This window comes from Heteronotia binoei, chromosome 19 (assembly GCF_032191835.1).
Source record: "Heteronotia binoei isolate CCM8104 ecotype False Entrance Well chromosome 19, APGP_CSIRO_Hbin_v1, whole genome shotgun sequence".
NCBI lineage: Eukaryota > Metazoa > Chordata > Lepidosauria > Squamata > Gekkonidae > Heteronotia > Heteronotia binoei.
Window position 1 is genome coordinate 16019639 of NC_083241.1, and position 16130 is coordinate 16035768.

The window sequence follows — 16130 nt, forward strand, 5'->3', positions numbered from 1 at the left end:
TTTGGTTTGCACAAGGGAAGGCAACTACAATCCAGGCTTTCTCAGTGGTGTCTCTGCAGCCTCACCTGGTACATAAGAACATAAGAGAAGCCATGTTGGATCAGGCCAATGGCCCATCCAGTCCAACACTCTGTCACAGAAGAACATAAGAAAAGCCCTGTTGGATCAGGCCAATGGCCCATCCAGTCCAACACTCAGTGTCACATAAGAACATAAGAGAAGCCATGCTGGATCAGGCCAATGGCCCATCCAGTCCAACACTCTGTGTCACAGAAGAACATAAGAGAAGCCCTGTTGGATCAGGCCAATGGCCCATCCAGTCCAACACTCAGTGTCACATAAGAACATAAGAGAAGCCATGCTGGATCAGGCCAATGGCCCATCCAGTCCAACACTCTGTGTCACAGAAGAACATAAGAGAAGCCCCGTTGGATCAGGCCAATGGCCCATCCAGTCCAACACTCAGTGTCACATAAGAACATAAGAGAAGCCATGCTGGATCAGGCCAATGGCCCATCCAGTCCAACACTCTGTGTCACAGAAGAACATAAGAGAAGCCATGTTGGATCAGGCCAATGGCCCATCCAGTCCAACACTCTGTGTCACAGAAGAACATAAGAGAAGCCATGTTGGATCAGGCCAATGGCCCATCCAGTCCAACAGTCTGTGTCACAGAAGAACATAAGAGAAGCCATGTTGGATCAAGCCAATGGCCCATCCAGTCCAACACTCTGTGTCACACAGTGGCTAAAAAACCCAGGCACCATCAGGAGGTCCATCAGTGGGGCCAGGACACCAGAAGCCCTCTCACTGTGCACCCCCCACCCCCAGCACCAAGAACACAGAGCATCACAGCCCCAGACAGAGAGTTCCAACAATATGCTGTACCATTCAGGCATCAGGACACAACATTTATCGGAGCTTTATCCCATCGTTTCAGTGGTCTGTTTTGATTTTATGGGCAGCATGGCTCACCTTGGCTGAGCCAGGGCGATGTAATTATCCAACTAGGATCAGAGAGATTCCAGGTTTGAATCCCATCTCTCCCCTGGAAGCTTTACTGGGCCAGTCACACACTATCAGCCTAACCTACCTCTTATGACCAGAGAACAGGGTAACAGCATAAGATGGTCTTTATTATTGAGAAAGGTGGGCTATAAATGAAGAAGAAGACATTGGATTTATATCCCGCCCTCCACTCCGAAGAGTCTCAGAGCGGCTCACAATCTTCTTTACCTTCCTCCCTCACAACAGACACCCTGTGAGGTGGGCAGGGCTGAGAGGGCTCTCACAGCAGCTGCCCTTTCAAGGACAACCTCTGCCAGAGCTATGGCTGACCCAAGGCCATTCCAGCAGCTGCAAGTGGAGGAGTGGGGAATCAAACCTGGTTCTCCCAGATAAGAGTCCACACTTAACCACTACACCAAACTGGCTCTCTCAACAAACTAACAAATAACAATTTATGAATTGTTAGTAAACAAACTAACAAATAACATATGAATTGCAATTTAGATTGTTCTGCGTTGCTTTTAGGCTGCTTATTGATATGGTTTCTGTGCTATTTTAGTCTTTGATGCTGTTTTTACTTTGATTATTGTTTTTACTATTTATGCTGCTTTAGTCTTTGATGCTTTCACTGGCTGGTGATTTTACAGTTATTCGGATGGTTTTATTACTATGGGGACAGTAATAAGTTCTATAAGTTTTCACGTTTTTAGTTTTATTCTGTCTGAATTTGGTTTTGCTTTTTTTAATTGTGAGCAGGGCTCTAGAGAGGCAGCATTCACATTTCCCAAAGAGATAGTTTTGAGGATGCAGAAAGGATGAGAAACTCAAAATCATGTCTCGAAAAAGAAGTTTCTTGAGTCCATTTCAGGTTTTCTTATAGAGCTGTCTGGCTATGTTTTGGCATACTGGGTCACAGTGCACCGTATGTGTTGTGGGAAGACTTCAGTGCAAAGATTTGCAGGCGGCAAGAAAGCAATTCATATAGAAATACAGAGCTAGAATGGACCCCATGGGTCATCTAGTCCAACCCCTGCACAATGCAGGAAATTCACAGCATCCTCCCCCCCCCCCGCCCAACCAGTGACCAGTGTCCCCTTGCAACTGAGTTAGTATAAGCTAGCTCACAGTTTTTTAGCATCCAGTTCACACATTTCTGTCTTAACTCTGGAAGGATGGCCCCAGAGCACACTAATTTATGTAGCAGTCAAATGACTCGCTCACAACTTTAATGCCAGTAGCTCACAAAGTAGAATTTTTGCTCACAGTTTAGAGGGAACATTGTCAGTGATCCTTGCTCTATGGCCAGAAAAAGGCAAAAAACCTCCAGGATCCCTGGGCCTATATCTACATGGCATATCCTTAACATTTACCATTTTCACCCCATGAGCGAAAGCTTCAATAACTATCTAAGCTTCAATAACTACAAAGCAGTTAACATTTCACAACCTGAAGGAAAACAGGAGATGAAACATGGTGTGTGTGATTGTGTGTGTGCAGTACAAATGGCTATCAAGAGAGAAGCTGAAATCAGAGAATTATTGCTAAAGTTCGCTGCATCAGAGCTCCTAGCTGGATATTCAGCAGTCTACTGCACAAGTGGCCAAACTGTGGCTCAGGACAGGAGCCAGATGTGGCTCTTTCACAGATATTGTGTGGTTCTTGAAGCCCTTACTCAAGAAGGCATTTGCCTTTTTAAATCACTTCTCCAAGCCAAGCCAGTCGGTGACTCGGAGAATGCATTTCAAGTTAAAGTTGTTTTCTTTCCACATCTCTCTCCCCTCCCTACCACCATCTATTCTCTCTCCTTCCCTCCAACATCTGATGTTCATGTCTTGTGGCTCTCAAACATCTGACATTTATCCTATGTGGCTCTTCCATGAAGCAAGTTTGGCCACCCCTGGTCTACTGCCTGCATAAATGCAAGTTCTCTTTAGCAACCATGCATGATCATGAGAGACAGACCCATCTTTCCATGCATCTTGTGCAAACATAACCAATCCTGAGTGAGCACTGATAGCAAGGGTGGATTTTCGTTTATAGCAGCCTCCCTCAGCACCACCTTCCATGCCCACTGGAGTCCCCTTACCCTATAGTAATCGGTGCTGTAGACATCTCTGGACATCCCAAAGTCTCCGATCTTCACCAGCAGGTTAGCGCCGACCAAGCAGTTCCTTGTGGCCAGGTCTCTGTGTACAAAATGTTGGGAGGCCAGGTAAACCATTCCTGAGGCGATCTGACTTGCAATGTGAAGCATTTGGGAAAGGCCCAGCTCTCCTTTGGCTTGCCGGGGCTGCCCGTCCACCAGGATCATTGCATCTGGTCCGTGCGCCCTGAGAAAGAAAGACAGCAGACAGAATTATGTAGCAAGCAACTCCTTTTGCCCAAAGGTGGTTGGTGCTTGAACTACGTTCCAAGGTCTGCCTCCACATGTTGTCCTTGCTGTGACAAATCGACACATCAATTTCCAGCTGCACATGAAGAAGACCGTCTCTGGTTTTCTAATTCTTAGATACAATTTGAGCATTCATCAGCTTTGATTTTTTTTCCCCGCTAGCCACTCTAACAAATAGACAGAATGAATATTTGATAAGCTTTGATAAAAGGAGGATCTGTTCTGCTGTTTATCATGAGTCCCTCAGCACAATGATCAGAAAGGCTGGGCTAGCTTGTTCCCCATCTCAGTCCCAATCAGCATTTCCCCCTACGATCCTGAGTTGCAGATGAACAGAAAAGAAATCAGTGGGGTGTTATGGTTAGAGCAGGGCTCAATACCTTCCCATCAAGTGGATGGGGCCATATAAGTTTTTTGCGCAGCACAGCTTCTAACATGAATGATCAGCCTGATACTGCCAGATGAGTGTCTCTGAGATAGCTCCGTGTCTCCACTTGCGTATATGGAAGGAAATGATTTTAAAAATGCAAACATGGAAAAAAATATCTGGGAGAAATCTATCTGCCCTGTCTGTACACCACAGCATACTGGAAAGAAGGTCTTCCTTTTGTTAGTCTTGAGCAGCGATCCTCCCTCTGTGGTTTGGAGAGAGCCGCAGATACAAACTTGACTACTGTATGTCCTGTGCAACATCTAGGATCGTCCCCAAGTCCCATTGCTCACAACCATTCAGAGTGGTGGTGGTACATTTTTTTTTAAAAAAAAAAGCAGCCTCATATCCTTACTGGTGCATTTTTAAAAATGCAGCCTTGTAGACTTACTTGAGTTGATAAAGGGTAGTTCTAGGAATCACCAGAAATTGGTTGAGCGTCTGTGATTCTGCGATTCCTAGAGCTTCCTAGTCACTTCCAGCAAGAACTTTGGTAAGTAGAAGAGGCTGCATCTCCAGCTGTCAAGCATCGATATTTCTCAATAATCAGTCTTTTGTCGTTAAATCAAAAGTTGCTTTATTGTAGAGACTCTGAAGCTTTACCAAGGACAGAATCCTTGGAAGTAATGATGTATACATGATTACACTGATACTACATAGGATTACTTCAAAAGATAGCATACAGATGGAGTTTGAGTCACAAGTTCAAAGGTTAGTACATAGTATCTAATTTACTACTAAAGAATTTAGGTTATTAAAAACATCTCCCTTTTTTCCAGACCTGATAAGAACTGTCTGTGTGAATGTGGGGGAGAGGCACCTCACAGCCAGGCTGCAGCGTAAACATCCTTGGGCTAGATGGATTTACTATTTGCCCAATCATTGACAAAGGGAGGGAGGTGGTGGATACTAGCGGTCTTCTTTCTGTCTAAGAACCTACCATTGTACTTAGAAATATGCATGCTTGACACCAGCCTTATTTTGACTGTTGAGGCTTCTTTGGGGCCAGGCCTGGCTAGAATTGCCAGCTCCAGCTGGGAAGTTCCTGGAGATTCTGTGATGAACTCTGAGGATTGCAGGGTCTGGGGAGGGGAGAGGCCACAGCATGGTCTAATGCCACAGCCTCCAAAGTAGCCATTTTCTCCAGAGGGACAGATGTCTGGAGTTCAGCTGTAATTCTGGGGGATCTCCAAGTCCCACCTAGGATGGACAGCAACCTCTGGGTGACTTGATGCTACCTGACTTGCATGACTCAAGTAGGCCCAGCTGCTTGCTACTGTTCAACAGCAGCCACCCTATGAAAGCCAGTGTGGTGCAGTGGTTAGAGCTTCAGATTAGGGTCTGCGGGACCCAGGTTCTGATCTCCAACTTGCCGTGGAAGCTGACTGCGTAATTTTGGACCATTTACATACTTTGCAGCCTAACCTACCTCACAGGGTTGCTGCTGATAACCTTGAACTACATTAGTTGGACAGCCTTGAAGAACATTAGAACAGGACTAAATGCATTTTGCCCTCTGAGGCCTTCCTTAGTGGTCAGATTTTTTTATATAAACATACTATGACATGTAAACATGTGTTAGGCCAAAGTCGCTGATTATAAGGCCTGAAAATGAATTTAAAAGTATAATCAATAATTTCTATGTGAAAAATAAACAGCTACATAAAACTTCTGTATTTTTTTTAATTAATTACTCACATTCCAGATATTCTGTGTGGCAAAATTCTGTGTGTGAGTTTTCTTAAACTTTTAAGCACACACGTCCAAAGTCAGTTTGGTGTAATGTAGACTCTTGTCTGGGAGAACTGGGTTTGATTTCCCCACTCCTCCACTTACAGCTGCTGGAATGGCCTTGGGTTAGCCATAGCTCTCACAGAAGTTGTCCTTGAAAGGGCAGCTTCTGTGAGAGCTCTCTCAGTCTTACCTACCTCACAGGGCATCTGTTGTGGGGGAGGAAGGTAAAGGAGATTGTGAGCTGCTTTGAGACTCTGAGATTCAGGGTAGAGGGTGGGATATAAATCCAATATCATCATCATCATCATCATCATCATCATCATCATCATCATCATCATCATCATCTTTTTCTTCTTCTTCGAATGCAGGTTTAATAGTTGTTTCTGTCATAGATGCACACTCTGAGAGTTATAATAGCCATGGCCAGTATGTATGTTATAAGGTTTGTCTTATTTAATTGCGATTTGTTGGGTCCTTAATTAATTGAACTTAATTTTCCTTTCAGTAGCTTCATTATATAACCTTTTTTAACAGAAAGAACTATTAGACCTGCATTTCTTGGACGTGTGTGCTTAAAAGTTGCTGGAATGGCTGAAAAGCAGAAACACATTTGGTCCTGTTTTAGTGTGATTCAAGGTTATCAACCTGGATATACTGAATTATTGGTCCTGTTTTATTCGTTCGAGGCTTTTAACCTAAAAAAATATAAAAATGTATCAGGTTATATAGATTCAGGACACATATTTGCCACTTCAAGGTTGGATTGTGCCTATGTGTTAAAAGTATAGTTTTAGTGCACTTTGTAATAAATACATATATTTTATTTCCCCCCAGTTTTCTTTTCCTCCCACCCAAACTTTGTTTCTAACTTGTTTCTTAAGGTTGGGTTTTTCCACCTTTTGTTTTGGTTTGCAGCCTTGTATGAGTTCAGACCAACAGTTAGGGTTCCCAGGTCCAACTCAGGAAATATCTTGGGAATTTGATAGTGGAGCCAGGAGACTTTGGGGGTGGAGCCAGGAGCAAGGTTGTGACAAGCACCGTTGAACTACAAAGGGAGTTCTGGTCATCACATTTAAAGGGACCTTATTCCTTTTAAATGACTTCCCCTCATGGGAAATAATGGAGGAGAAGGACGAGGAGGAGGAAATTGAACTGATACCCTGCCCTTCACTACCCAAAGGAGTCCTTTCCCCTCCTTACAACGGACACTCTGCGAGGTAGGGTAGCTGAGAGAGCTCTGACAGAAACTGCTCTCGACAGGCAGAACTCTGGGAGAACTTGTGACTGACCGACTGATACATGCATCAGCAGGTGCATGTGGAGGAGTGGGGAATCAAACCCAGTTCCCCCAGATAAGAGTCCCCGCACTTAACCACTGCACTAAAATGGAGGATGGGGGCACCTCCTTTTGGGGTTCACAGAACTGGACCTCCTGGTCCAATCTTTTTGAAACTTGGTGGTTGTTGTTTAAAGAAAAGGCACCAGATACTATGCTGAAAATGTGGTGCCTCTAACACAAGAAACACCTCCCCCATAGCCCTAGATACCCACAGATTGATTCTCCATTATACCCTATAGGGACTGGTCTCCATAGGGTATAATGGAGCACTGAGTTTTCTACTAACCCTGAAGCAGGGGGAGGGCCTCCAAACCAATCCCAGCTGGGGACTGGCAACCCTACCAGCAGTCCATCAAAGTTAATGCTGTGTGCTCAGACTGGCAGCAGCTCTCTGAAGTGTTTCACATCACCTTTTGACTGGAGATGTGGGGATTGAACCTGGGGCTTTCTGCATGCCAAGCAGATGATCTGCCACTGAGTCATGACAGTGGCCATTTGCCATCATCTCACAAGTAATAGGATTTTACAGCCACATTATTTCCACAAACAGAAAACTGACCACAGCAATGCAGAGTCTCTGCCCAGCACTTCAGCTCAGAAAAAAACTGTCCTGTTCCTTGGAGAAGAAGCGTTGATGCTTCATCCTGACAGACTGTTTCAAATGAGAGTTCCCATTTCCATGCTGGCTTTTTATCATCCAGGACACTGCAATTTACTGAGGGCCTTTTTGTATTCCCTGACGGTGCCACCCTCAAGTCTGACACGTCTGTGCCACCGGAGAGAGTCACGCCACCAGCATGCGAATGGCTGCGTCTGAGCGACAGGATCCTGTGAAGGAAGGCCGACTTCTATCACACATTATCTCGAGCACAGAGGATGGTGCAAATCGAAATGACTTCTCTGGCTACTCCGGTCATCTTTATTGCTAAAAGTGTTTTCTTTGAGAAGTGTGCAGAGGCACAGTTTGAAAACAAAACAACCAATACGATTTAAAAACTAGGGGGGGGGGGGTTGTTAAAAACGGTGCTTTTGTGTGGGGAAAGTAAGTCCTTTCTATTTCACTTTCTTCCCCATATCAATTTAGAAGTTGGGACCATGTAGCCATCGGGCTGTATTCTAGAATTATGCTCCATTTTGAAATATTTCTATCCTGAACAAAATATAACAGTTATTATTCTTCCTAATGAAGCATCTCCTCAGTGGTCTAGACTTCCTTCTAATTAGTCATCTTTGGCTCACAAACAGAACTCCAGTAGACTTGGCCAAATTGTCAACCATGTTGTTCCATCCTTGACACTAAGTTTTTAGTGTTTTGGTTTCTATTGTCTTCCATAACCTTCTGACAAGCCACTGAATTTCTACAAATTTGGTGTTCACAGAAGTGCACTTAATGAACATTTTGTACATTTCATACATATTTGATACACACTACAGACTGTACTTCCTAAATGATAACTTGTATCCAAAGGAAGATCCAAAGTAAAATTTGTCCATCTCAAGTCCAAAACGCACCAATGGAAAACGGGTGAAAACAATCTGCATGTGGACACAACAAGCCACCTTATACTGAGCCTGACTGCTGGTCTATCAAGGGCAGTTTCGAGAAGGGTGGGATAGAAATGTAAAGCAATTAAAAAAAATAAATATTATCCACTCTGACTGGCAGTGGCAGCAATTGAACTGGAGATCACCTGAAAACAAATCAGATGCTCTACTACTACTGACCTATAGCTCCCCCACTTCTGTTCTGTCTGTTCATGGGCAACTCAAATCAGGTTGGCATTTGTCAGAGAGAAGTGAGGAATTCAGAAACATCCTTCAATGGCAGTTACAGAGACCAAGAAGCTGGATATGGTAGGATAATCAGATTGAGCAGTAGGTGACCCCGCCCCCCTTTCCCTGCTCTGTTACTGGTCATCCAAAATGAAGAGATGTCTATTTGGGATCATTAACAATTCAGCAAGTTCAGGGATGTGGTTTAGTTAAGAATCTTCTAAAAGCATCCCAGATTATTGTAGTTAAACCGATAACGTAATTAATAAATAACAATTAATTGACTATAATGTAATTATTTTGGGCTCTTGTCCCATTCTCTTCTTCTCATTATTAGAGAATGTGCATTGCAGGCAAAATGTGGCCAAGGTAAAGATTTCCTATCTAAAGCAAAAGAGGGCAGACCAAAGTCCCCCTTGATTAGCACATTTTCTACATGTATGCATGGGACAACCATCAAATACACTGCTCTCTATCTGTCTCCTAATAAATGCTGTTGCATCCAATTCTGCTGACCATACAGCTCAACTCTTACAACAAAGCAAATGCGTTTAGGGTTTTTGACTACCTGATATAAATATTATTGGGACGCTAACACTAGGATGTAACAGGAAGAAGAGAAATAGGGAAAAGCAACTGAGTCCAAGAGGGGGCAACAAGGCATTCAGAACACTTCCAAAGAATGTTCATCTTCCACTCTGATTGAACAAGAAAAAGTTGGGTGCTATCAGGGGTAAGTGGGTGGAGAGTTTCTCATTTTTGCTGAACAAAAGGAGCAGGGAAAGGTCTAACAATAGGACTCCTGAGATTCAGCTGTTGGAACCAATGGCTGTTTCAGGCACATAGAGGCATTTGTTTGTGGCTTGCCTGAAAACATCTTAGTTGACTATTGTATTCTTCCATTAGGTGACAATATTAGTCTTTAGGCCTCCAAGAAGCCATTAGTTCCAATACTGAACGGATTTTAAACTGACGTATTAGGTCTTCATAAATTAATCTCCCCAGTTAAAATGCAAGACAAAAACAACAGCTCTAAATAAAAGAGCATTCCTCTTTCTTTAAGAAGAGGCATCCCGACTTTTCTCCCTCTTAAGAAGGAATGCTTCTTCTGAAAGGGAATTTGCAGTTTGCAATGCTTCTTGCTATTATTATTTTTAATGCAGCTGCACAGTTCACTAAACCTTTCCCAACAAAGCACATTCTCTCTACACTTCGTATATTTACTTGCATTCATAGGCATCGTCTTGGAAGAGGTATTGCAGCTCTTCTTCCACTGAAGAGGGAACTTGCTGCCTTATAATTAAAGCTCTTATAATGAAATGTATTAAAGCACTTAAATATGCTGCCTGATCAGTGAAGAGGTGCCTTGTTAGTTGATCAAAATATCCCTTCATCAATTAATCCAATTGATCAATTGACTAACTGTTTCGGGCCCTTTACAGATACATTCAGAAGCTGATGTGGGATCCTCACCAGTGGCTGAGCGCCATCAACAGCTCAGAAGATGCTCTCAGCCAGTAGATATCTTGCTTTCACTAGATGGAAGAATCTGCGCAGAGGGAAAACTGAAAAGCCCCCAGCAGTAGTGAAAGGCCACTGCCTCTTTGACCTTGGATGTGGGGAGGGGAAATATGCCAATATTCCTTTGTTAAATCTACTGGAACAAAGCTCTGGGCTTTTGGCTAGCTTGTCAGAATTACTTGAGAAATGCATTTAATCTCTCAAAGTCGCCCCGACCCAAATCAAGCTTATAGAGTTTGGGAACTGAAACAAAGAAAGCAACATGAAAGGCTTTAACTCTTCACGTTGCTCTTAATACCTCCACAACCCAAAACATAGCAGTTTTTGGGGTGGGTTCCAAAATGCCTGTTTTTGCCAATAAGAAGGTAAAGTCTGATCTTTTGGACACTTCCCAAATTCTCCGGCCTTCTGGATGCCAAATAAAGTAAATGAAGCCCATGGAAAGGGTTTTATTTTTTTCTCCAGTTGAACTTCAGCTTCCCCAGCAGGGGAATCTCGCCAAAGTTGCAGACTCAGATCCAAGACTGGTGTGTGCCAGTGCCTGCATTTGTTAACACAATTGTGCTCCCATTTAAGAATCACAATGGGGGGGTGGGAGGAAAGGAAACACAGCAACAACAAGAGCCCAATTTTCTAAATACCAGGAAATAAAAACCAGTCATTACTCCATGCTGTGACGCCACCATTCCACGGCTGCTGGAAACGTTAAAAGCTCGATTTCAACCTCGCTGGAGAATAATGCCAAATGCAACTTCACACTATTGCTTGGGCTGCTCAGCGCCAGTCAAAAATAAGGAGGAAAGAACTGCTTGGAAATTGCTTGGTAATTTAACCAATCAGGAAGAAGAAGAAGACCGTACATTTATACCCCACCTTCTCTATGAATTGAGAGTCTCAGAGGGCTTCCAATCTCCTTTATCTTCTCCCCCCACAACAGACACCCTGTGAGGTGGATGGGGCTGGAGAGGGCTCTCACAGCAGCTGCCCTTTCAAGGACAACTCTGCCAGAGCTATGGTTGACCCAAGGCCATCCCAGCAGCTGCAAGTGGAGGAGCGGGGAATCAAACCCAGTTTTCCCAGATAAGAGTTCGCACACTTACTACACCAAACCGGCTCTCTATATTGTTGAGCCTGGGCTTGAATCAGGGATCAGCTTGGTTGTGGAAAGTGCCATCAAGTTTCAATGACTTATGGCAATCCTCCATGGGGCTTTCAAGGCAAGAGATGCTCAGAGGTGGTTTGCCATTGCCTGCCTCTGTATAGCAGACATGGACTTCCTTGGTGGTCTCCCATCCAAGTACTAACCAAGGCTAACCCTGCTTAGCTTCCAAGAATGGATGCAACTGAGCTAGCCTGGGCCATCCAGACCAGGGAAACATGACACTTAGTCCCATTTAAAATCTTAAGTGGATGCTACTGAATCTTGATCTCTGGATTTGTCACATAAAAAAGTCCCACAAGACAAACTGGACTGGAATTGTCTTGCGTATGCTTCTGAATGGTCTTTGATTGTTGGTAATTTTTTTAGTCCTTTGACCTGAATAAGAAGATGTAGGAGTCTAGCCCTGCACACATAGCATATTTTTCGGATGAGGAAATGAGCATAAAGTGGAAAACAGGACCAATCATGCTAGCCCCACCCTCTCCTATACATGTTCACCCAAACGGAGGCATGCAGCAGCTCCATGCTTCTAAGCTGCATGCACAGAGGCTCTCTCTCCATCTTTGAAGAAGATGATATTGGATTTATATCCTGCCCTCCACTCTGAAGAGTCTCAGAGCGGATCACAATCTCCTTTAGCTTCCTCCCCCACAACAGACACCCTGTGAGGTGGGTGGGGCTGGAGAGGGCTCTCACAGCAGCTGCCCTTTCAAGGACAACCTCTGCCAGAGCTATGACAGGTGCAAGTGGAGGAGTGGTGAATCAAACCCGGTTCTCCCAGATAAGAGTCCATGCACTTAACCACTACACCAAAGTGGCTCTCCCATATTCTGAATATCAATCCTCATCATGGGTAGGGAGCCTATGTTGATACAGTTTCTAAATATGTAGGTATAGCAAACACATGGAAGAGGTAGACCCAGCACAGGTCAAGTGGGGGAAGAAGAAGAAGGAGAAGGAGAAGGAGAAGGAGAAGGAGAAGGAGAAGGAGAAGGAGAAGAAGAAGAAGAAGAAGAAGAAGAAGAAGAAGAAGAGGAGGAGGAGGAGAAGGAGAAGGAGAAGAAGAAGAAGAAGAAGAAGAAGAAGAAGAAGAAGAAGAAGAAGAAGAAGAAGAAGAAGAAGAAGAAGAGGAGGAGGAGGAGGAGGAGGAGGAGATTGGATTTATACTCCACCCTTCACTACCTGAAGAAGTATCAGAGCGGCTTACAATTTCCTTTCTCTTCCCCTCTTCATAACAGACATCCTGTGAGGCAGGTGGAGCTAAGAGGGCTCTGACAGAAACTGCTCTTGAGAGGAACAGCTCTGTGAGAATTTGTGACTGACTCAAGGCCACATCAGCAGCTGCATGTGGAAGAGTGGGGAATCAAACCTGGTTCTCCCAGATAAGAGTCCATGCACTTAACCATGACTACACCAAACTGGGTCTCAGCACACTCTTCTCCTTTGTCTTGGACAATCAATACGTCATCTGTGCATGAACTGCTAGCAAAGTTCTTTCTGCTCTCTCTGCTGGTCACTCTTTCTTTCCTGCATTCTAACTACAGGTTCAGATTTACCTCAAGAACTTATTCAGGTCCCCATGTTTCATGTATTCAAAGACCATGATGAGAGGGTCTCCGTCGCCACAGACACCGTAGAACTTTACAATGTGGTCATGCTGCAGGTTGGTGAGAAGTTCTGCCTCTCTCTGGAAATCCTTCCGGGCAGCCAGAGTTGGGTCCTTCAAAGCCTGAAAGGAAGACAATGAGGAGAACACACTAAAAAAAATTGGGACAGAGACAGCCATTTTCTTTTCCAGATGTCCAGAAAACCAATTTCCTTCTCCCCTCCCCTAACCTATGTCTTCATTATTACCAGGCCTTGAATCCAGCAGGAGCTCACAGGAGCACAGCTCCTGAACCTTTCTGAGGGTTCCCCCTCCTCCTCCCCACCTTGTCCATTGAATCGTAGGTGCAGCTACATAACAATCTGTGGATGAGCTCTACCACTTATTTTTCTACAAAATGACCCCTGATTACCACCCAGTGTACCCCTGCCCTATACCCACAACTTGGTGGTGGATGCAGATGACCATTTCGGTGTGTAAAATGCTGTCAGGTTGCAGTCAACTTATGGGAACCCCTCATGGGGTTTTTAAGGCAAGAGATGAACAGAGATGGTTTGCCATTGCCTGACTCTGTGCAGTAACCCTAGACTTCTTTGGTGGTCACCCATCCAAATACTAATCAGGGCCAACCCTGCTTAGCTCCTGATATATGACAGATCAGGTTACCCTGGGCTATATGACTAATTTATCCTGGTATGCAGAGGTAGGTCGGTCATCTGTAATGCCTTGCCAAGCAGGCAAAACAATGTCCCTGTTACTCTGCTTTCCCAGTTCTCTGTGTAGCTAAGAAGGGATGCTGGGAGAGATGGTGGCAGGGCAAAGGCTGATCTCATCAGATCTTAGAAGCAGGATTGGTGCTTGGAAGAGAGACCACCAAGGAAGACTCTACAGAGGAAGGCAACGGGAAACTACTTCTGCTTCTCTACACACCTCTACACACACCTGAACACATATAGGCTAAAAGTTCATCACTGCTTGGTAGGATAGTACTCAGTGTAAATAAAAAAAAAAATTAATTTATTTAATATTTATACCCTGGGTTTTTTTCTCCCCAATGGAGACACAAAATATTCCCCACTTTACCCTCACAGCAATCCTGTCAGGCGGATAATAATAATATAACCCATCCCAGCTCAGGTTAAATAATCATACAATAATATACAGCATAACAACATCAAACTGCGTAAAACTTAGTTAAAATTATAAGATTCAGATGGTGCCCTATAGGTCATTTCTTTCTCTATCCTGTATTAGCAGAGTGTCCTACTTGGGGGGGTGGGGGCGGAGAAGACATACAGAGTAAGTCTGGGGGGTAGGAATGGAGGTGCCAGCCAGATAATAAAACATGGCTGTCCCCCACTAAAAGCCTGTCGGAACATCTCTGCCTTACAGGCCCTGCAGAAGGTAGGTTAGGCTGACAGAGAATCATCCAGCAATCTTCCATGGCAGTGTGAGGATTTGAACCTGGATCCCCCAGACTGTGACTCCGACACCATGATGCCTCTTTCCTCTGCTGAACTGAATCTTCACTATGGTGCTGAACCAGCTTCTTAATTCAACTAACACAATGATTACAAGCAGCAGAAGCCTCTGGGGCCCAGAAATCCAGATATGAGTGTTCTGATAAATAAAGAAGGTTCGAGATAAGTGCGCTCAGTTCATTTCAGGGTATCAAGACAGATGATGCCAAACAACTGACAATCATGAAAATGCTTCTGAGGACATCTTACTCACACTGTACTGCAGTGAGATTTCCCTCAACTCATTTCTGATGGAGCAGCAAACAATCCACAAAGGGTAATAGCTTCCACTTATTTCTAGTCGGGTCAGGACCCGAACCCTGTGAACTCAAGGGCAAAAGTCTCCATTTCTCATTATTACAACCCTCCAAAACCAGCCCTGACTTCTATTTGGGAAGAGCTGACTTGGTTGCCTGTATTCTAAAGCGGTATTTACTGGACTGCAGCTGATATATTTTGTTGTGGCGGCAGTTGTGGGCTCTATGAAAGGGGCGGAGCCAGTGAAGTGTCTGCACCTCATAATTTTTTTTTAATCCCTTTTTCATTCCCTGTGGTTTAAAACACTTTCCAGAGAAGCCGGGAGTAAAATTGGTACCTTTATTGAAACTGCCTTCTCAAACACTCTGTGGGTTTGCTGTGATTGGGTAATTTTCTCAATTGCATGCACAGGATTATTACTTGATAGGATTTTTTTTTAATGAAGTGGAAAGCATATTATACCCTGTTTCCTTGTGAAGACTGGGCTTTGAACAAAAGCTGGTGTGGAATTTGAGCCACGCATTTTGTGTCTGAATTCCGATGTCAAATATTCAGCCAACAGTCTCTGAATATACTGATGAGATTCAGAGTGGTACAGAATGTACAGTGTTAAACTAGAAGGTCTGAGCTGAAATCTCCGTGTGGCCATGAAGTTCACTGGGTGACCTTGGGCTTGAACCGAGAACTATTCCTCCCTAGTCAAAGGTGACATCCACACACCATTGGATATTGTGCCATTGTTACATGGTAGCAATAATTTGAAATTGTATTTTTCTGTGGGGACAAGCCACAGCAGGCACAATTGGGGTTGCCAACGCCAGCTAGAGAAATTCCTGGAGATTTGGGGACAGCCCCTGGGGAACAAGCTCAGTCTGGGATGTGATGTCACTCTAGGATTTCCATTTCATGCAGACTCTATGGTATAAACCGTAGACTCTGCCCTCCAAAGATGCCACTTCCTCTTGCAGAACTGATCTCTGTAGCCTGGCAATTGGATGCAATTCCAGGAGAACTCCAGCCCCCACCTTGAGGTTGGTAACCCTAGTTAAAATGATTTGTTATAAATTCATCAGCGTCCAGCTAGCTAGTATCCTCTGAGCAGGTAAACAGATGCAGTCTCCAGGCCTCAGTTCTTGTAGAGCAATTCCAAGACGAGGCATTTAGGGGGAGGGACGGTGGCTCAGTGGTAGAACATCTGTTTAGTAAGCAGAAGGTCCCAGGTTCAATTCCCAGCATCTCCAACTAAAAAGGATCCAGGCAAGTAGGTGTAAAAAAAAACAAACCTCAGCTTGAGACCTTGGAGAGCTGCTGCCAGTCTGAATAGACAGTATGGAGGTCGATTTCCCATTCACTCTACACCGCTCTGATGTTTCTCTTTTCAACACGG

The 16130-nt window shown here is 44.3% G+C and overlaps 1 protein-coding gene across 2 annotated transcripts in view; it reads right to left on the bottom strand.

Annotated features, from left to right (window-relative positions):
* NTRK3 (neurotrophic receptor tyrosine kinase 3) overlaps positions 1 to 16130 on the bottom strand; it is a 589304-nt gene that overhangs the window by 69311 nt on the left and 503863 nt on the right. For both annotated transcript variants that reach the window (XM_060260076.1, XM_060260077.1), the window contains exons 14-15: positions 12916 to 13088; positions 3095 to 3338 (exon numbers count right to left, since the gene is read on the bottom strand). In XM_060260076.1, the coding sequence (XP_060116059.1) occupies positions 3095 to 3338; positions 12916 to 13088 (417 nt within the window). The remainder of the gene's footprint in view (positions 1 to 3094; positions 3339 to 12915; positions 13089 to 16130) is intronic.